At 37.8% G+C, this 22604-nt stretch overlaps 1 protein-coding gene across 4 annotated transcripts in view; it reads right to left on the bottom strand.

Moving 5' to 3' along the window:
• Positions 1-3045: 3045 nt before the first annotated feature.
• LOC122303981 overlaps positions 3046-22604 on the bottom strand; it is a 41877-nt gene continuing 22318 nt past the window's right edge. For 3 of the 4 annotated variants that reach the window (XM_043116002.1, XM_043116007.1, XM_043115988.1), the window contains exons 7-21: positions 21345-21443; positions 20802-20918; positions 20417-20532; positions 20103-20202; positions 18726-19084; positions 18124-18454; positions 16965-17170; positions 10000-10218; positions 8998-9184; positions 8254-8504; positions 6557-6649; positions 6344-6445; positions 5587-5944; positions 4231-4368; positions 3046-4109 (exon numbers count right to left, since the gene is read on the bottom strand). In XM_043116002.1, coding sequence (XP_042971936.1) covers positions 3501-4109; positions 4231-4368; positions 5587-5944; positions 6344-6445; positions 6557-6649; positions 8254-8504; positions 8998-9184; positions 10000-10218; positions 16965-17170; positions 18124-18454; positions 18726-19084; positions 20103-20202; positions 20417-20532; positions 20802-20918; positions 21345-21443 — 3285 coding nt within the window. In that variant the 3' untranslated portion in view covers positions 3046-3500. The remainder of the gene's footprint in view (positions 4110-4230; positions 4369-5586; positions 5945-6343; positions 6446-6556; positions 6650-8253; positions 8505-8997; positions 9185-9999; positions 10219-16964; positions 17171-18123; positions 18455-18725; positions 19085-20102; positions 20203-20416; positions 20533-20801; positions 20919-21344; positions 21444-22604) is intronic. The other variant, XM_043115996.1, reaches the window with a different exon arrangement.

The following is a 22604-nucleotide window of genomic DNA, read 5'->3' as shown; positions in this document are numbered from 1 at the left end:
AGATTGAGATTTGAAACTCTCAATTGTGGATCTTGGATAGTTAGAGGAGAAAGATTGGGATCAGTGGGGACAATGAGGGAATCCAAGGGTTTAGCCATACTTTGATACTGGTGCCATTGTTGATTTGTAAAAAAAGACTAGTTGCAAGAAATTCTATTTGTTTTAAAAGCCCTTTCCAAAAATTGGAGTCAGTTTGTTTGGTAGAGATTGCTAACCAAGATGAAAGTTTTAGGTATTTTGCACTAAGGGAAGTTTTCCATACATTGTTGGCATCACTAATAAGGTGCCAACCCAGTTTACTAAGCAAAGCCTTATTAAAATGAGTTGTCAACCTAAGCTCGAGACCTCTGAGTGATTTTGGTTTGCAAATGGAGTTTCAAGATTTTGGAGTGAAATTGTGGGTTTTTGTCCTTCGAGATACTTTTTCCGAATCCAAAGACTGGACATTCTATAAGAAGGAATGGAGCTTGCTACAGTTCTAATAAGAGTAGTTCTACCTGCTTGGGATAGGAGTTTTGAATTCCAACCTGCTAATTTATCTTGGATTTTCTCCATGATTTCTTGGAAGATAAAACTATTGGATGTATCAAAACTAAAGGGAGGGCCTAGATACTTGATCTTCGTTACTGAAATTTTAAAGTTTAGAATATCTCTTACTACTTTGATTGAGGTAATGGAAGAATTTTTACTAAATTAGATTGACGATTTACCAGGATGAATTTTTTTTCCAAACCAAGAGGAGTATAATTCCTGGCAATTTAGGAAGGATTGTGCATTTGGAGTGTTTGTTACCTAAAAAGGATTAAGTCATCTACAAATAGAAGATGGGTGAGTGAAGGTCCCTCTTTACTAATGCTTATTCCCTTTATATTTTTAAGGTATTCTTCTCATGAGATTAGTCTAGAAAGGACTTCATTGCCAATAATGAAGAGAAAATGGGAAATGGGATCTCCTTGTCTAAGACTTTTGAAAGGTTGGAATAAACCATGGGGTTTCCCATTGATGACTATAGAGAATGAAACAGAGGTGATACACTCTCTAATCCAATTTATCCATGTTTGGTGGAAACCAAGACAAGAGAGCACTTTTAAAAGAAAATGCCATTCCATGTCTATTTTAATGATCCCCATGCCTTTTCTTCCTCTTTTCTTTTTTAGAAGATGAAAAACTTCTTGTGCTACTATGGTATTTTCCTAAATTACTTTTCCTGGTACAAAGGCAAATCGGCGAGGAGAGATGAATTTGTGAAGGATCACTTTTAGCTTGTTGGCCAAAATTTTGGCAATGATTCTGTACCAAACATTTGAAACTATGGTGTACAGTGTTAGCATATTTAGTTTTAGGGACAAATTATGTGAGTGTGATTTACTTCCTTCAATAGATGACCATGAATGAAAAAATTATTTGTGGCTGCAATCATGGTAGATCTTATGACATCCCAACAATGCTTGTAGAAGAAACAGTAAATCCATTTGGTCCTGAGGATTTTGAAGAGGAGATTTGGTTTATGGTTGAATGGATTTCTTCCTTAAATAATATGCTACACAGAATCTCATTATCCAGATCAGAGATCTTGATGGGAAAAAGATTTTCCAAGTCTGCTGGAATTGAGGGGTTTAAGGATTGACAATTGTTTTTGAAAATGCTCAAGAAGCATACTCTGAATTCCTTGAGGTTTGTTTACCCACTGGTTGGATTGATTTTTAAGGCATTCAATATCATTTGTTTTCAACTATTCTTTTCCTTCTCATAGTTGAAAACAAGAAAAGAATCTTGTGTTCAAGTCAATAGTGGTTAGCCATTGAAGCCTAGATTTTTGGTGCCACAAAATTTCTTCCTTTTTGAGTTGTTCGTTCATTCAAAGAGACACTCACTTGCTCCTCTAAATGAGTTGAGTTTCGTGATGGATTTTCTAATTGGAGAATGGTAAGTTGAGAGTTCAAACTTTTAGAAGCCGTTTGTATTGAAAAACATTCTTAATCCATCTCATCTTATCATTATAATTTTCTTAAATTTTCACACCAAATATAATAAATAATTCAACTTTTACAAATATCAAACAATAATAATATTAAAAAATGATATTTAAACAATATTTTATTCAACTCTAAACTGTTATCTAAAATCATCTCATCTCATCATCCAAACAACTTCTTAACGAGAGTTTGGATATGACAATAACTGTTTCTATTCCAAAGTTTCGGAGTTTTTTTTACTTGTTTAAGTTTTTGGGATAGCACATAGGCTAAATTACCAATTATGCAAGTTTCATTGCTTCTTTGATAACATCTAGACCAGTGGGATCTCTTGTTCAAAAATCATCAAATTTAAAGGAGTTTTGGGTCTTACCAATTCCAGAGGTAATTAGAAGAAGAGGAGAATGATCATAGGAACGTATAGAGAAATGGTAGATCTTAGCATCCGGAAATAATAGGATCTATTGGGAGTTTGTCACACCTCTATTTAGTCTTTCTCTAATATTTCCAAAACCATGACGTTTGTTAATCATGTGAATTTTGGACCCAAGTATCGTAGGTCTGTTAAGTCATTCTGTTCCATAAAAGATTTAAGGCCATTGGAGTTTGAGCATGAAGCAAAGGATCTTCCTCTTAATTTCCTTTAATGGTGGACGATATAGCTAACATCCCCTAATCCCCTAATCCATGAGGCATCATCCATTGTCATTGATCAATTAATCCACAAAGTCCACAAATCCTACAGAGAACATTGCAATTCCTGGGAGTGTACAATTTCAAATAGTAACACTAACTAGTCTCCACCTCCTCAAGACCACTTCTCAATCTCTTTTGATGTAGCAGTAAGATCAAATGGCAGCACTGCAGCAACTATTTGTAGAGCCCATGATGGGTCACCAAAACTTATGGTGTCTAAATTCACAAGCAACAACCCAAATCAAGAAGAAGATTGGCACATTTATTGGAGTTCAAGAGGCTCATCTACAGAAATATAAGATAATTATTGAAGGAGACTCCCAAGTAGTCATCTCAGCTTTGGACAAGTCACAACAAATTTTAGACTGGACAATTGAAGGCATAACCAGAGACAAACTTCTTGCTCCACAACTTTGAAAGTTGGACAACAATCAAAATACCTCAGTCCCAGAATCGATGCACGCATTCTATTGGACAATGAGTAACTTCAAACAACTTCTTTGGAAGCATTCCCCTAATAAAAATACCATAGTGCCTACTGGAATTTCATAGTGGGAAAGATCCACCACCTGTATAATATTGTGTTTTAAAAAAGGTTAGACCAGATTAAAGAAAGTTATAGTAAGCTCCAGAAATATAGACAAGCCCGAGACTTAAAAATGAAATCCAAGGATGAATTCCTGCTTTGCTCTCCCAATTACATCAGACAAGTCAAAGATTAATTTATACGATAGGCAATGGTCCTCCAGGACGCTCTGAATTCCTGCTCTATGCTGATATCAACAGGTTGGGAGGACCGCCGATTCAAGCAAGTGGGTCACTCATCAGCTATGTAGTGGGAATATTAGTCTCCTGAATCTCTGGAATCTGGGGCAGTGCCTCTGCCAGTGTTGAATTAGTTGTAGATGTTGCCCCCGAAGCAACTGAATCTGGATTACTCACTAACAATGCTCCAGGGGTTCTATTGTCTGAACCAGGTTCACTTGATTCTGATTGCAAGGAAGCACTTATAGGTGACAGCGAGGACAACTCTGACACTAGTGCAGGACTTGCGGAAGTAGAAATGGATTCCGACTGGAGTGGAACACTCACTGGTTTCACTGTGGATTCCGATTTGAGTGGAGTACTCACAGGTGCGGTAGCAGGAGGTGCTTCTAATAGCATCTGCTTTCCTGGTTGTAACTGTGAACTCTGATTAGTGGGGGCCGGTTTTTTCTGAAGTGAAGTAGAAACAGATAGAGATGCCATCCCAGGAGGAAGAATTTCAATCGGCGGTTTCTTCCCTGCTTCTCCCAAACTTGTAAGCTTGGGTTCCTCAAGGGAAGCCAGGAATGCAGCTGCAGCATCAGTCTGTGCTAATGAAGTGTGCTCAACCTCCTTCTGCAGCATTTTGTTCCAAGCCTGAACCAAATTCTTCAGTGTTGGTCGCCCATGGGCCTGGAGAAAGATCTCATATTGTCAGATAAAAGTGTTTACATTAACAACTCATACATGCGCAAACTCAGCCAGACCCAAGAGAAAAATGCCCCCAGGGGTGGTGGTGGTGGAGGAGTCATACATGTGCATGAAGCACAGCCTCGGCAAGCATCCCTGTATCCTGCCATGCCTTTTCCATGAGAGCATTGTCTCCCAAAACTGCAGCTGAAAATGCTGCTTCCCGCCCCAAGCCAACTGAGATCAGATTGTTTACCAAACCCTGCAGTGCATGCATTGCTTTAACGTGAGAATGCGATTATACTGAAGACCATCATGAAGAGTTATATCAAAATCATTCAACACAACTTTTAAGTTTGAAATCACATTGATGGTCATTAGAAATTGAAGAAAGGAAAAAAAAAAAAAAAAAGTGAAAAGAAATTTCTCCATGTGAACGACCAAAAAGTCCAGTACTACTAGTGGGATTTACTCAATTCTCATACATCAACAAAAAATTGTGAGCAAGAGCCACGGATGTTATATTATGACCCCATAATCTTTTAAAATGACAGATGCAAGAAACTGAACAATAGGTGAGGTGGAGCAAGAGATTCACATAAGGGTAGATTAAAATAATTTCGTTGAAAGAATATCCAGTGCTGCCAAGTAAATGACTGATGAATCAAAAGCTGGTCCAATGTTTCTTCGTTATAACACACATAATCCAGCTATATGAAATTAGCAGAATCCTTTCCCTTTGCGCTTACTGCCTTCCTCAATTACCTGAACCACTCAAGATCATGACAAACGGTTAAGAAGTCATCAGTCGGCAGGGATACCTAAGCTCTAGCAAGGATCACCATGACCGATTTCTCACTTCAATAATTCAGAAACTCAGCCACACTTGGCTTCACTTATCCTACCATTCATGATCTTCAATATTATTCCAAGCTACAAATTAGCTAAATCGAAACAGATCACTCGTCTCCATACTTTAGTATTCTCCATCCATTGCAGGTTCCTTGCACAAGCTATAACTTCTCCTACTTGAGGTATTTCTGAGAATTTTAACTTTTCCTTCACGACCATATAGGCCCTTCATTGTTCATTAAATCATACAACTTACACAGGCACAACCCCATTAGAAAAACAAAGAAGAAAATTTGACTTTTTTTAACTGCACTTACGTGAGGATTAAATTAGCTTTGCATCTATACATGGAAAGAACAGACATAAATAATATGCAAGATATCATTTTTTTTTTTTTTCTCATCAGTAAGAAACAAATACATCTGATGGCCTCAAACCACAAATTCACTTTCAGCCTATTTCTATAGTGCGGGGAGGTGCCATTTGAGTTAAAACTAATGGCCGGTATGAAACATGTTTTTTTTTTTTTTTTGGATGAGTATGAAGCACAGATGTTAAGATTCTACATGCATCAAAGAGCTCAAGGAGCAAATATGCAAGAGAAGCAGAAGCGAACAAGACTGCATACACTCAGACGTGTCAATTCTCCATGATTAGCAAGACGCAAAGCCAGTCCTCTTAACTCATGACTCTGCAAAGCTCCTTTTACTGCACCTGCAGCAGCTAACCTCTTAAGAGCTTCACCAGCTATTTCACCTTGTGCAGTAGCATCTGCAGCATCAATAAGATCCAAAAATTCCTTTGCAAATTTTTCTATTCCTTGAACGGCTTCCAAAACGTTTTCTTTCTTAGCTGTCAAACTGATAATGTCATTCAAATCAAGTCCAGCAGAATCTCGTCCCATATCCCTGCTATTGCTCATTGTAAGGAGAGACTGAAGAGCTCTTTTCAAATCATTGCTCTGCATGGCCAGATCAAACTCAAGCCTACAAAACATTGAATAGAAATACGTTATATATGCTTATGGAAAAGAAAACTCGTCAGGGAAGTCAGTTGAGTCACAAATGTAAGCACAACAGCCACTCGTCATATCATACCAAAAGAAGCCACTACTCATAAAATTTTCCACCAAATATTATAGAATAAGGCAAAGTGCAAAGTCTATCACCCTGTATATCTACTTTAAATGAGAAGTGTGTATCATGATACAAGAAGAATTACAGTCTTGCCATGCATAAATCGGTGCATAGCCAGTTTAGAACCGCATGAGCTTTATGTCTTTAGTATCAGGATACATAAATGCCAACATGGATAAGATGTGCTTGGTACTGAAGCAATATGCATTGTTATCTAAAAAAGCAGAGAGAATAGCATTTTATGTATACCTTTTAGATATTCCAGGCAAATGAAGTGCTTCAGTAGCATATCCCATCCCTAGCATAAATTGTGCTAAGTCATCATGATGTTCTCTGCCAAGCCGACTTGCCCTGCTCAGTAAGAAAGTTCATGGTACACAGTAGTGTAGGGATATTTATTGTCGCATGTATAGAAATCAGAGAGGATAACAATAATAACAGTGACAGCAATAAGGACAATACCATTTCACTGCACTAACAGCATCTCCATAGGCAGCAAGACACCGGCAGCGAATGCCAGGATGGCCAAGAGATAAGGCATGGGCACACATATACCTAAGAAAGTGAACTCACATGTCATAAATATATAGATATTTATAATTAATAAGAGTTTTATTACCATAAATAGGCATAGCCCAAGTATAAAGGAAGTATACAAGAGGAAATACCTACATATAGCGACTAAAAAGATAGAAAAAAATAAAAAGATATACCTACATAAATATATTATTCTTCATGATTAGAAAAAAATATATATATATTATTCTTCTTGCTAAAAATAAATAAACTTACGTAGATCATAATGATATGTATTGATGACTCTGCATACTTAGAAAAGGTCCTTTAAGGAACCCTTCCCCTTCTTTTTCTTTAAACATATAACAAAGAAAACATCATAACTCAAAAAATCTCATGTTGTTAAGAATTGGTGGCTGCACAGAACAGAATGAAGAATAAATCTGTCTACTTGCACTTGCTAACAAACCCGCAGGCAGGGAGAATTCTTAGAGAACAAGACTAGCAACTGGAAACAATGTACAGATGAGGGAAAGAGAGAATATGCCAAGGTAGAATAACTCCAAGTCTTTTGTTCCTTGTTTATATTATGGTATTATACAAATGCCAGATAATAGAAAAAATGTAGAGATCTTACAATACTCATAAAATCATCAAATAAAAGGAAATCTAATCTTCTAGACAATCACACGAACAATTGAGCCCCAAAACTGTCGCCGTTAGTTAAGCATACAATCTGTCAACAAACAATGTAGCAAATTTTCTAGCCTAGGATTTATGGCTGACAAAGTATCGATCCTTAAAGTGGAATCATGGAGGTTTGCTTGAAACAACTTCTCTAACCATTTACAATAGCACAATTAGAAACTTTTACTGTCCTTTATCTCTAACAACATGCCTAGACATACACAGACATGGAACACATGTCGAATTACTACAACATATAGTAGTAAATGGATTAGAAGATAGGAGAGAATAGGAAATTTAGTATGAGAACGAGTTTTGAAAATAAAAAAGAAAATGACAAGAAGTATACAGATTGTAGACATTAGGGTTTACAGAGAGAAGAGAAAGCATAAAAAGGAGAATGATGTAGTCCAAAAACCAGAACCTGTAACTTATTCACATCCCAACCAGAACCCTCTCACTTCAGAAACCAGCAAATCATCACCTTGTACCACTTCAACCATGTCAGCCAAGAATCCTCTTTCAGTCCAGTTATAATATCAGAAACTCACTTTCCCATCCCGTTACACCTAGATGTACCATTGGTGATGAACCAAGGCCCAAGCCACATTTGGGTCTATGCTCTAAAGGGACTCGTCAATATTAGAGCTGGAGCTACTTGAAATCTTTATGAGATTCAATGAAAAGCTGTTAAAACAATCGTCCATTTTTTTTTGATAAGTCGAAACAATCATCCGATCTAATTCCATAAATTCAGATACAGGCCGAACCCACCTACGGTACTAGTGTGTCATTTGCTAAAAAGTAATATAAAATCAGTTAAAGGAACTCAATATGCATGTGTGATATACTCACCTAGAAAAGTAGCAACAGCTTATAAGCCATAAGATAAACTATAGATTTCTCTAATTAATATCCTGGGTTTGTATATTGAAACAATGAAAGGAGGGAAATACCTATCAATTAGCCAAAGAACTCCATCTCTCACACCCACCAAAACCAACGGTCCAACTGGCCGTTTCTGCTCCGTCGGAAAACGAGTAACAGCCACTGATACCCCTCCACCACCAACAGCTATCTCATTAGCCTTTCTATCTTCCATTTCTTTCATCATAGCCACATCTTCCCCATCAACTTTAGGTTGTTTAGGCAAAGATAAGAAAGGTGGAACAGAAGGAGCGTGCTGAAAAGAAGCTAATCGCACCACCTAAAACAGGGAGAAAATTTATAACTAAAAGCAACAAAGATGAGTAATTTCATTAGAGCAGTTATCTGAATTCAAAAAATTTAAGGTCCAAAGAAAAAAAGATGACGATAAGGAAAATAGAGTTGCTTGCCTTTAGAGCATGTGGTAAACTATAGATGGAAAGTAAATATGAACAGAATAAATCTTTAGACAATTTATCATCTACAGCTCATTATAACTTTACAGAAACCAAATATTGCTGAAACTTTAACTAATTCCTATTTTATAAGCTTATTCTACTGAACAAACCAAAATTTGTCACAATATTAAAATACAAAAGCTAGTCACTAGGAACATGGAACAAATTCCAGAAGTATTGATAGGGCATATAGAGCTAAAACAAGGTGCCAAATCCCTAAGCAACCAAAAATGAAAAATAAATTAGCAATTTTCTATAGGCTCTGATTAAAATTTGGCAATAAACATTAAAGAAAAAAAATGAGAATTTCTGAACCTGTAGCATTGGGGGCCTCAATGATATTCTTTCTTGTGCAACAGATTGGGGACCGTCCACCGTGATTAGTGCTAACTCTCCATGTTCAACAATGGCTCTAGCCTGAGCATCTTTCAGTTTCATCTCCTCTTTTATCTTTCTTGTTTCTATGTCAATAGGCGCCACTCCAGCATCCACAAACACACATCTGAAAATCACAGCACAAGAAATATGCAAGGAATCACTAACGTGGTAATGACATAGAAACAGCCCCTTAGTTACTAATCCATTTTCAACTCTTCGGTGGTTCTTGTTCCGTGGTAATGGTGGTGGTAGCAGCAACGAATAACTGATGAAAAATCAGTAAAACATAGTTGATTAACTATGATATTGCTACAGCAGCATATGACTTCTTTTGTTTCCTTTACCCCGTTGAAAATGATGATATATTCCTTTGAGAGAACAAAAGAGGGGGAGGGGGGAGGGGGGGGGGGGGGGGGGGGGGGCGATGATGGAAATAAGAGAAACAATGGGAAAAAGAAGAAAAAACAAAATAGTATACCGAGAGGGTGAACAAGAGCATACATATGCTCCAAATCCTCAAAGCATCCATATGGTTAGAAACAAAGTAATAATGACATTGTAAACAAAAGAAGTTTAATTAAGTTTATTTCATATGGTCTCACATAATACTTGCAGGGGGTTGTGCCCATCAGAGAATTACTATAGACAATACATTGCTCTTTTGAAAAGAGGTGACTTAACTACAATGCCAAAAATCAGAATTTAATCATTTAAAACAATTCCAAGAGGAAGTCTTAATAAATACACTTAAATTATTGCTCTAGTTTATTGCAGAAACTAACTTTATGAAACAGAAATATGGGTTATTCATCTCTTCTTAATATTCAAGTACACGGGTAGAGCTAATGTACAAATGAACCTAGTCAGTATGCTTTTTCATCTTTCCATATTTCTGCAATCACCTAGAGACATAAATTTGCATCAGAAACAATATCTTACTCGATGGTAGTTGGCGTAGCAACAAACAGCTGTCTTCGATGCCAAACAGCACTAGTAGCATAGGGAATTGCAACATCTCCGAGGTATCTATATTGAGGCCGCAAAGAAGATATGACAATGTACAGTTGATATGCAAAAGCACAATACTCAACAGTTTGGTCCCACGTGGTCCACTCTGGTTGTGGCAGAAGACCACCCACAGGTTGAAAAGTCTCCCAACTGCAAACATTACATTAGTTTGGAAATTCTCTTGAGATCTTATTCAACCAGATGAAATCCTAACAATATATGCATTATATAGTAGTAAACACTACAATAAAAATGAATTGTTGAGAGAGAGAGAGAGACAGAGACAGAGACTTGAAAAGGATAAAAAGAGATTTGAGGGCAGCAGAAGGGAGGGTACATCACTCTCATCATTGGGCTTAAAGCATTGACTGCTTTACTCTCTTTATATCACTATGTTCCATGTGGAACAAGGGAAGTCATTAATATCTTCCAATTTCAATTAAATTAATAAGAACAAATCAAATATATATATATATATATCACTGTGTTCCATGTGAAGCGAGAATTGGTAGTGTTGAGGTGGACAAGATGGTTTGGATTTATTCAGGGAGTGGGAAATTCACTGTTCAATCCCTGTACAAGGTTTTGACTGGTCAGACCCACATTTCTTTCTGTGGAAATGCATATGGAGGAGTATGGTGCCTTCAAAGGTTGCCTTCTTTCTGTGGACTTCTTCTCTTGGGAAGATCTTGACCACGGAAAACCTGAGGACGTGTGGGCTTATTGTTATGGATTGGTGTTATATGTGCAAAAAATGTGGTGAATCTATGGTATTATTCCACTGTGAGGCAGAGAGGACTTTATGTAACGAGAGTTTTAGCAGGACCGGATTTGTGTGGGTAATGCCTAAGAGGGTGGGGGATTTTCTAGACATTTGGTGAGGACTTCAGGGTAACCATCAAATGGCTGCAGTGTGGAATTGGATTCCTTTATGTCTCATGTGGTGTATTTGGCTGGAAAGGAATGGCCGGAGCTTTGAGCATAGGGAATGCTCATTGGAAGGTCTTAGATGCTTCTTTTTCCACACTTTATTCTAGTGGGCTTCTATTATTGTTCTTAATGGTGCTAGCTTTCATGATTTTCTTGTTATCTAGCCCCTAACATATAACTAGGGAGTCGCAATCCAGAGGTTCTTTGGGCTCAACGTTCTGATAAGGTTTATCCTACCGTTGCTAGATTCATGTCGTAACATCTTGTTCCTTCTCTCTCTTCTCTGCAACTAGGTGGTCAACTATGATTAATTTCGGCACTTCTCACTAGAATTAATCTCGTCCTTTCTCTTCTCTACCCAATCAGGAATTCATTTCTTCCTGTTAGTCTTTTTATTTTCTTTTGAGAGGTGGGATCGATGTCGAGCTCCAGGTGTTTGAAGGTGGAATCGAAGACTTTTGTTTTTTCGAACGAGGGGGGTAGTTTCATTCGCATTACTGAAAGGAGCAAAAGGGTGGTCAAGTTTGTTTCTCTTAGTGTGTCAACAGTGTCATGGGTGGTTAAGGTGATGGAGGATTGCTTGGCTCACCCTTGGCGTGAGGGTTCTGTCAGAAAGTTGCGGGATGGCAATGGTGTCCTTATTATCCAGCATCATGCTAATTCGAGGGGTTGTTTCTTGCTTGTGGACGTATGTGGGAATGGGAATAAGAGAGGTTCTCTAATTATCCCTGAAGGTTTGAAGGGTAGAGACTGGAAAGATTTCATGTTCAATGCTTGCACGGTGGCTGGCTCTAAAGTCTTTGTTCCAGTAGATGAAAACAGATCTCTAAATGATCAGGCCTTACAAGCTCAAGTTTGGTATAGGGAGGGGTCCAATTGTTCGTGGCCTTCAGGGAGGGCTCCCCTCTCAAAGGGTGCTTTATATATATCAGTCTTGAAGAAACCAGCATGTATTTTGGCAAGAAATAGATCACATAGTGGGGAGGATGATAGATAGAGGAAAGGGAAGGTTATTGGCGGTGGTGTCCAAAATGGTCGGCAATCTTCATCACATGTTGACAAGTGGCATCCCAAGGAGGAATGTGGGGTAGGCGGTTTGCATTCTGTGGTTATCCCGACGGTGGGAGAAGTTGAAGGGGTGTTGTGGGCTACCAAAGCAAAATATTGGGAGTTGTGGAGAAGATTACAGGTTTAATGACCAAAATAGACACGGGCTTGAATTTGGTCATGAGCCTGAGTAGTGGGGTGAATGGCCCACTTCATTTAAACCCACTCTCACTTATCGACAATGGGCTTAAGTTGGCAAATGGAAAAGGCAATGGGCTGGGCTGGGCTGGGCTTGACCAAAAAGGCTGGAAGACCAACCTAGAGGCCTGTTTCCAAAACGTGGCTGGTCAAACATCCTACCGAGTCCTCTTCCTCAGGCCCGAGCATGAATATATCTCAAATATTGCCGACGGTTGTTCAGGGTATCTCTCTGCTGTCATAGAACAGGTTGTTCTTGAGTTAACCCCGATCTCCGTCTCAAACAAGGAGAGCAGTGGTGGAGGGGTTGTGGATACCGCTGTGGCTGTGCGAAATGAGGTTTCTACTGGTCCTCAAGGCATTACTAGCATTCTTATTCATTTCGATTCTTCCTAGTTGCCATCCTTAGTTTTTGGTGAAGCTGTTTTTGATAGATTTGTGAGGGTGTCTCCATAGTTGAATGTCGAGGAGGAATCTTCATGGGTTTTGTGCACTGCTGAGGATGATGTTTTGGGTATTTCGGATAAGGGGTTTGTTGAAGAGCTTGATTTACAGTTAGTATGCAGGGGATCTGGTGTGGAGGCTTCTCTTAATGGATTGGAAGATGGGGTGGTTGAGCCTAGTCCCATTTGCTCTATGCCTCCAGCGTACTCTTGGGCAGGTGCTCATTCTGATTGGGTGTTATAGAAGGTGGAAGAAACTCGTGATTGCGTAGGATTTCTTACAAGGGCTTCAAAGAGCAATTTAAAGCTCTTCTCATTGCCATCGAGGCAGGATAGCCTTTCTTGGCTAGATCTTGCTCAAGAAAAGAAAGAGAGCTTAAGAGATTGGCTTGCTCTATCAATAATGATGCTAGGGAAGGTAGTGCTAGTAGAGGTAGGCACAAAGACAGGGTAAACAGCAATGCTTTATGAAGCCGAAGATCCTCTCTTGGAATGTATGGTGGTTGAGTGACCTGTGTAAGCACCTTCGTGTAAGAAATCTGATTCGGGAATGGAAAGTAGATGTTATGGAAAGTAGATGTTATTTGTTTGCAAGAAACCAAACTGAAATCCATCGACAGAAATATTATAAGAAGTTTGTGGGATTGTTCTTATGGGGGATGGGCCTCTTTAGCTTCCTAGGGGGCTTTGGGGTATTATTTTGATGGGGGATATAAGAGAGTTCTAAATCTGGTGGATGAATTCATTGGGGAATATCTGGGGGCATGTTCTTTTATGAATGTTAATGATGGTTTCTAGTGGAGTTTTGCTAGTGTGTATGGGCCTAATCTTGATAGTGAAAGAAAATTTCATTGGGATGAGATTGCTGGCTTGTGCAGTTGGTGGGAGGGTGCATGGTGTATTGTTGGCGACTTTAATATCACTCAGTATCCAAGTGAAAGGTTGGGGAATTCTCGTATTGGTCCAGCCATCGTTGATTTTTCTGATTTAATCTTTGATCTGGGTTTGGCTGACTTACCTTTGGCAAGGGGTGATTTCACTTGGTCGAACGAAAGGGAATGGTCCAGGTCGGACAGATTTCTTGTTTCCCCTTCTTGGGAGGCACATTTCCCTGACTTATGTTAAAAACGTCTCCCTAGATTAAGTTTCGATCATTTTCCCATCCTTTTGGACTGTGTGGCTATTCATGAGGGGCAGAGATATTTTAAATTCAAGAACATGTGGTTAAAAGCTTATGGTTTTTTAGATAAGGTAAGAGAGTGGTGGTCCTCTTATCAGTTGTCAGGTACACCTAGTTTTGTCTTAGCAGGAAAACTAAAAGCATTGAAAAATGATTTGAGGAAATGGAATGAGGAAGTCATCGGGAACATGGTGGATCAAAAAGTCTCTTTTTGAGGAGCTAATTTGCTTTGATGAAAAAGAGGTTGTTGGGGTTCTATCGGTTGATGAGAAGGAAAGGAAACTTGGTGCTGCTAATGAACTGGAAAAAATTACTCTCATGGCGAAAAAGTATCAGGCACTTTGGTTGAAGGAAGGGGACAAGTGCAATAAATTCTTTCATAGAGTAGCCAATTCTCATCGAAGGAATAACGCCATTGAAGTGGTTATGGGGAAGATCATTACAAATTTCAAAATGCCTTTGTTAAGGGAAGACAAATTCTTGACTTCGTTTTTATTGCTAATGAATGCTTGGAGAGTATAATCAGAGGTGGCGTTGCCGGCATCCTTTGTAAATTGGATATGGAGATGGCTTTCGACAATGTCAACTGTGATTTTTTGGTTTATACCCTCGGTAGGTATGGCTTTGGGGAGAGGTGGTGTAATTAGATGAAGCATTGCATATCTACAGTTAGATTTTCAGTTTTGGTTAATGGCACACCAGCTGGTTTTTTTAACAGCTCCCAGGGATTGAGACGGGGATTCATTGTCCCCTTTCCTTTTTGTTTTAATTATGGACATGTTGAGCAAAATGTTGAAGGCAGCGGCAGATAGGGGATTCATATCAGGCTTTTTGGTGGGCAGTCCTTCATATGGCAGCGTTAATGTTTCTCATCTACTCTTTGCGGATGACACTTTGATCCTTTGTGAGCCCAATTCTGATCAGATCTGCTCTTTACGATCTCTCTTTCTATGTTTTGAAGCCGTATCCAGCTTAAAGGTGAACTTATCAAAGTCTGAAATGATCCTTGTTGGTATGGTCAATAATTTAGGGGATTTGGCTGATATTTTGGGCTGCAAAGTCTCTAGTTTCCCTTTGAAGTATCTTGGCCTCCCTTTGGGGGCACCTCACAAATCCAAGGCTATTTGGGACGGGATTTTAGAGAAGATTGAATGTCAATTGGCTGGTTGGAAAAGGATTTATTAGTCCAAAGGTGGAAAAATCACTTAAATCAAGAGCCCCTTATCTAATATACCAACCTATTTTCTATCTCTTTTTACTTTGCTTGTAGGAGTGGCTAATAGAATGGAAAGGATATTTCGTGCTTTCTTGTGGGGCGGTATGGAGAATGAGAAGAAATTCCATTTGTTAGGTGGGATAAGATTTGCACTCCTCTTTCATTGAGAGGATTGGGGATTAGAAAGCTGAAAATTTTCAATAAGGCACTTTTAGGAAAATGGCTGTGAAGGTATCATCAAGAAGGGGATGCTCTTTGGAGGATTGTTATTGATGCCAAGTATGGGAGGACTTGGGGTGGTTGGTGCTCCAACGAAGTAAGAGGGGCATATGGTGTGGGAGTGTGGAAATTCATTCATAATGGATGGGGGGAGTTCTTCAGAAATTTCAGATTTGAGGTGAGTAGGGAAAACCAGATCAGTTTTTGGCATGACTTGTGGGGTGGGGATGAGGCCTTGATGAATATTTTCCCCTCTCTTCAGAATTGTTTCGAATAAATGTGCTTCCATGGCTGATCACATAGATAATACTGCTGGATTTAGTCAGTGGTTAGTAAGCTTTACTAGAGATGTCCAAGATTGGGAAGTGGGGGACATTACTAACTGTTACAGCTTGCTTTATGCTTTAAACATAAACTCTGGAGGGGAGGATAGATTACTTTGGAATCAGTTTGGTAATAAGAATTCTCAGTTAGATCTTTAAATTCTCAGTTAGATCTTTATATAAGGTCTTAGCGTCACATTTTTCTACTGACTTTTTTCTTGGGAAAAATATTTGGAGATGCAAGGTGCCTCTTAAGGTGGCATTCTTCGGATGGTTGGCTTCTCACAGGAAAATTCTTACCATTGATAAGTTAAAAAAGCATGGTATTGTTGCAATGGATTAGTGCTTTATGTGCAAAAGATGTGGTGAATCAGCGGATCATCTTCTTCTTCATTGTGATATGTTGAAGGCTTTGTGGGACGAGGTCTTTGCTAAGGCTGGAATTGCTTGGATGATGCCCAAGATGAACCTCTTAGTGTGCTGTAGAGGGATTATAGGAAATCGTCATATAGCAAACGTTTGGAAGATGGTACCTCTTTGTCTTATGTGGTATATTTGGAATGAGAGGAATGGGCGCTATTTTAAGAATAGAGAACAATTGGTGGAAGGGATTAGAGCTTTCTTTTTTCATACTTCGCTAGTTTGGGCTTCAATTATTGTATTGGATGGGAATAGTCTTAATGACTTTTGTAATGTTTTTCAGGGTTAGCTTGTAATTAGGTATCTCTCTCTTGTACAGTTCCTGTGTATTCGGGCTATGCCTAATTACGTTTTTTAATAAATTTCATACTTATAAAAAAAAAACATATAACTAGGTGTTTTTCCCACTGGGTGCAAACAATCTCTAGGGGCTATTGGACTGAGGGATTTTTCCCTTAAATTACCATATGTGCACTTGAGGGAAACCCTTTGCCAAGAACCTGTGCAGGGATTAGTTAGGACGCTGTTCCCAGACACCCGGTGCCAATAAAAAAAATATAACTAGGTCTTCTCTTTGTATTCTTCTTGTGTACACACCTATTTACTTGATTCGATAAAACTTTATTTACCCATCAAAAAAGTAATGGGATTTTAGGAGGGTGACTGAACAGGACAGGCTGAAAGGCTAGAGTGGAAATATGAACCGCTCTACTTATCTGCTTCAAAAGGAATTTTTCTTTCAATTCTATAAGTTAGAACATATAAAGGATGCCAGTCCATCTTTATGTACAATGAATCAATCAAGCGATCCTTTGTTCAAATAACTTCATGAAAACTGTAAAGAGTAAACAATATGTGGGAAAATCCAATGTTTAGGCAACTCCATTAAATTAGTCGAGCAAAGTAGATTTCATTCTCACCTGTAGAGCTGAAAATTGTGTGCTGCTGCCTCAGCTGGAGATTTATGAGAAGAAAATCCATCATCAAAAGTAGCAAATGAACTACTTCCAAATCCTGATAAGGGCATTGACTGAATTGTTGAAATAGCTGTGGCAGCAACAGGGCTAATTCTCCTAGATGTTCGGTAGGCAACACCAAGTAGTGCCCCCCCATGCAACCCAATGACCTACAAGAAGATAGTTTTGAGTTACAGAAGAACTCTCACTCTGCAAGAAACCAGAAAAACAAATTCTAGGTCGAAACTTTCTAAGGGTGAAACTTCCAGGAGAAAGCTAAATAGAAAGGTAGCAACAGATGTAGCAAAGGAAACACATTCTTTTCACAGTTTAAGAACATGAAATTATTTCATCCCAAAACAACTGTCCTGCTTCCAATGAAGAAGGATTGCAACAATCTTTCTCAGTGCCTTGCATCCTTTTAAAGAATGGTACAACTGGTAATTAGTACCTTACTTTCTTTTTTCGTTTCTTCTTTTATCAAACAGTAAAGCTAATATAGGAAAATGAAGATAGAAATGCTTTGAGTTAAAGTGGACATTTATTTTCATACATCCAAAAGGAGAAAGCAGGATAGATCATAAGAGGAAGAATTTTTTCTGGGATGTCCCAAGGAGAATTGCTAACATGACAATAAGTCTATCCAATATCCAATCAAATATTGGAAAATAGATCCTACACAGTCAAGAAAGCATATGAGAGTGAACCAAGTGAAAGTAATAGTTGATCAGCTGTAATATTCTCCTCTGACAACACTGGCTAAGCATAGGATATTCAGTATATATACAAAACTAATAAGACAATACTTTTAGTGAAAACTGAGAGAGAAAAATGAAAAGGCATAGTGATTTAGAGTCACAACCTTTATTATTTCATTTTTGCTAAAATTCTAAAATTTGATAGGTGTTCCCAGGAAACCACAGAAAATACAGATAAATTTCAGAAATACAACAAAATCATGTCCATATCAGGAGTAATGACTTTTTAACTTCAAGGATACATTTTATAATTGATCATAATTTTAGAAACATCAGAAGGTATGAAAAAACTACGAAATTCTGAAATTATGAAACACAAATAAGATATCAAATGAAAAGCTAAAAACCCGGCATCAGAGACCCACCGGTTCACTGCGGCCACCTATAGACCTCATTAATATGTTTGATGTCCCATCATCTAACAAGATACGAACTTGAACAGAAGCTGCAGCAGCAGCAGAAGAAGCTGCTGCTGCAGCTTGCGCAGCAGCTGCGGCAGCTTCTTTTGCTTTTCTTGATGAACCCCCCTTAGGAATTATGGGAATTCTAGGAGGTAACGTAGATTCCAATATAGCAAATCTGTCACGACAAGTATCCCATGCAAGAAGCCTTGCACTTCCTGAATCAACAATCGACCAGTCACTAACCTTGTAGATAGAGAAGTAAGGGATATCAGGCCACACAATCGCAAGATACCTGCAACCAGATTTTACCAGATTGTAAGAAAACAGGTATTATAAGATTAGATTACACCACCTCCACATTCAATAGATCTAGAAAAAGCTTGCAATGAAACACAGCTAAATTCAAACTGACGTGCTACATAACACAGCTGAACAATGAAAGAATAAGCTAGTTCAATGGAACTACAAGTCTGTATCAAAATCATCCCCTGGAGAGCTTCAAAATTGACACATTCGCAAACCAACATCAAGATTGTTAAAGCAGAAAATTAGAAGCAACTTACTTCCCTGAACTGCTTACAGAAAGAACTGAATATGAATCATGTGGAACAGGAGTGCTGATGTGCTTTTTAACCTGCTTGACAGGTAATGGTTCAAATGTTTCTCCCTTATACCTTCCTGTTTCTGATAAGGAGCTATTATTTCCAAGTGATGGATTTGCTGTATTGGACAAATGAAAATTTAGTAGCTTTAATTCTCTTTCAACTACATACACCGCAGAATGTTCTCGGCTTCCTGATAGCGTTGGTAGGGGAGCTACAGCTGGAAGAGATCTGGCATCAAACTCGCTAACGATAACACCAATATTGGTTCCGGTAGCAACAAGGTGCGGCTGTAAAGGATGTGCTACCATACAATAAACCTGCACACCACTGAAGAGTTGTCAAAACCTTTTTTTTTTTTTTTTTAAATGAAAAAGAAAAAGAAAAGAAAAGTATAAAGTCCATATATCACATTTGTCTTTTACCTATCAAAAAATATATATCACATTTGTCTTCTCTCTCTCTTTCTCTCTCTCTCTTTTTTTTTTTTTTTTTTTTTTTTTTTAATGATGGGGAAATCCCATAGACCATGCAAACGCAATATGTCTTTTACCTGGTTAAAACCCGGACCCATGTACAAACGCAACTTTTGTCATATTTATCAAAACATTTCTCTATCCATTCCACAATAGCTAGCATTTTGAAACAAGTACGCATTTTAATGACACAACTAGAACAATATTCCCAAAATGAGCAAGATCAACCGACAGAAGCACAGATAATGAAACACATATGGGTCACCATACAGCAGCTTAGAAAGACAATTATGTTCCTATTTCTTTAAAATGTGTCAAAGAAAGTATTACAAAGTAGAGATAAGGATGGGCCAAGCAGGCTTTTGGAGCTCCTTCTATGCTTTCAATGGCTTTTTTTTTTTTTGATAAGTTATGCTTTCAATGGCATTACTTCATAAAAAATACTGTAGATCAGTTATATGCGACCTGTTTCCAAAATGAGTGGATTAATTCTCTCCAAGTTGCTTGAACAATTAAGAACAAGGATCCTACCCCATCAAAACAAAAAACAAGATCTATGGATTTTTCATTACTGAAGGGCCAAAAAGTATAATAACAGATGCATCAAGATAAGTTTTCTACCAAAAAAATTTTTTGACCTATAATTTTTACTTCAGTATCTATACAGGATAATCTTTTTTTATTTTTTTGGTTGAAGTATCTATACAGGATAATCTTAGGTTTAGTAAGAATAGCTTAAAAAATGAACATGTTTTCCTCCCATGCCACCTAAAACACTGATCGAATCTTCTAAGATATCAAACCTTGAATAAGACTTCTAGTTAAAGTTATACAAGCAAAAGCAAGAGAAAAAGCTACGTACCCTAAGTTTCTTGTTAGGTGCAAGTACTTGTGGAGGCAAGAGTGAGGAAAGTTCACACAATGGCCTCGTGAGAGCTGAGTAAGTGGGGTGTTCAATGGCCCTACCAAAAGTCCAAAAATGGCTCTGATTAATAATTAAGCAGAAAAAAGACATAGCCTTTAAGCCATAATTATTCATGAGTAAACCATATCCAACTCTTTTGGATTGCTGTCAAGATCCTGTTCCATAATTCACTCTACAAAAAAGCCAAGAGGAAAAAAAAAAAAATGCTGCTTGAAATTTTCAATGGAAAAGGGTACTACAAATAAACATACCAAATATGGGAATCTTTCACACAAGTTAGAATATCAAGGTTTGGAGCCCGAGGGTGGCACCAAGATACCACACTATGGCAAGCCAGTCTTGGAACAGGTTTAATACGCCGCAACTCCTGAGAGACAAAAGCGAACCACAACATTTTTATAAGTAAAAGGCTTCATTCATACTAATAGAAGAATAGGCATAGCCCAAGTACAAAAGAAGCATTCAAGAGGAAACACCTAGCTGGAAGAACAAATAGATACAAGGAAATCATGGAAATCAATCCCACTAAAATCAATAGCCATTGCCCATAGAAATAATGTATCAAAAATAAATAAGATGAGATAACATGCCAAAGCTTCAAAAAACTCCACAAAGTTAGAATAAATGATATCTTACCTTGAAAGAGATCGTGTCCCATATTGCTAATGTCTTATCTGCACCAATTGTAATAAGCTGTGGAGCACCTCCAATCACTCTAGAAAGTTCGACTGCCACAACCCCACCATCATGTGCCTAGAGGTATGCAAATTTTATTAGAAATGGCTCCCTCCATTTTACCCAGTTCAAAGAATTGGAATGTACACTACATCTCTGCCTCACAACCCAGATCAACTGAGCATTTATTAAGTTCCTAAAAGTTATGCCATAAAGGGAAATAAAAATAAAGATGAGAAAATGTTTAGAAAGAGAAGTTTAAACATAGTCCATAAAATAATGATATAATGCATAAATGTCACACTTTATTTGTTTTACACCATGTTAGACTCCTTAGATTGGTGCCAAACTTAGATACAATATCAATGACACCATCAAGTCCCAACTAGGGAGGCAAAGTAGTTCACATATGAAGAGCCTTGCTAACGAATAAAACATCATCACTGACCATACATCAGTGACTTGAAATAAGAAGCGTCTAATGAAAGGACAAAGAGATGGTACTTTTAAGCTTAGCTTGGGTACAAGTTCTCGTGAATCTTGACCATGGTCAGCACTCCAAAGAACAAGAAAACCATCACTAGCACCTGAGACCAGAAGTGCCTACAATCAAAAGCAAATACAATTAAAACTTGTATAACGATGTAAAACCATCAATAAAAAAGCACGCAGCATGCATGCAACCATAAAAAAATATATGTTCAATGCAAATTCATGATGATAATTCAAAAGTCGCCAACAGGTAAGCACACATGCATACATATTTACATACATTTGGTGGTTGCAGTAAAAGTTGAAACCACACTAGACTCGGGTATTAAGAAACTCACTAAAGTCTTAGCAATATATAATTTTTTTTTTATTGGTAAACAAAATTTTATCGATCATAAGATTAGTCAAGAGCCCAAGTACACAGAACATATACAAGAGTATCGCCTATGCATGATAATCTAGTGATACAAGAAATTTATGAAAGTTCATGCTGTTAAAAAATAATTGCTATTGACTAATGGAATAAAGTATTAAAAAAGAAAGTTCTAAGCTCATCCATGATCCCTCACGATCTTCAAAACTTCTTTCGTTCCTCTCCCACAAAAGACACCACCATGGGCAATATTGGAACAATCTTTCATATTTTATTCTTGTTCTCAAGTTGCAGTGGAGTGGAAGATGATTCCTTTGTGTATTGTATTACGTGGTGCATCTGGATGGAAAGGAATGAGAGGTGTTTTAATGATAGGGACTGTTCTTTAGATGATCTCTGGATATTTTTTATGTTTTCCCAGTTTTCTTGGTTTTCAGCCATTGTTCTTAATGGTGGGGCAGTCCATGAGTTTTTGTTTTCGCTGTTTTAGTACTTGAATGTTCTTAGGTGTTTCTTTTGTATACTTCCTGTGTACACGGGCTTCGCCTATTTCATTCGTTGAATAAAATTTTTACTTATAAAAAAAAAGAAGTATTTATTGAATAGGTGATTATCAACGTGCTAGTTGTTGTTCAGAGTTGCAAGGTAAGTAATATGATCACGCCCTTCATTATCACGCATGTTTTCATGTAAGTAATAAGATCATGCCATTTGGACATTCACATGTTATATTTTTTTTATAAGTAAAAGCAATCGCATTAAGTAGGAAGCATTCATATTTTATATAAAGTTATGCAAGCCATTATGATCATGTCTTTTAAATTGCATGTTTTTAAAAATAAAAATAAAAATAAAAACAACCATGAACATATTTTATAATGAAAGTTCATTGCTCATGT

This window comes from Carya illinoinensis, chromosome 1 (assembly GCF_018687715.1).
Source record: "Carya illinoinensis cultivar Pawnee chromosome 1, C.illinoinensisPawnee_v1, whole genome shotgun sequence".
Taxonomy (NCBI): Eukaryota; Viridiplantae; Streptophyta; class Magnoliopsida; order Fagales; family Juglandaceae; genus Carya; species Carya illinoinensis.
This window is presented reverse-complemented; position numbering and strand designations above follow the sequence as displayed.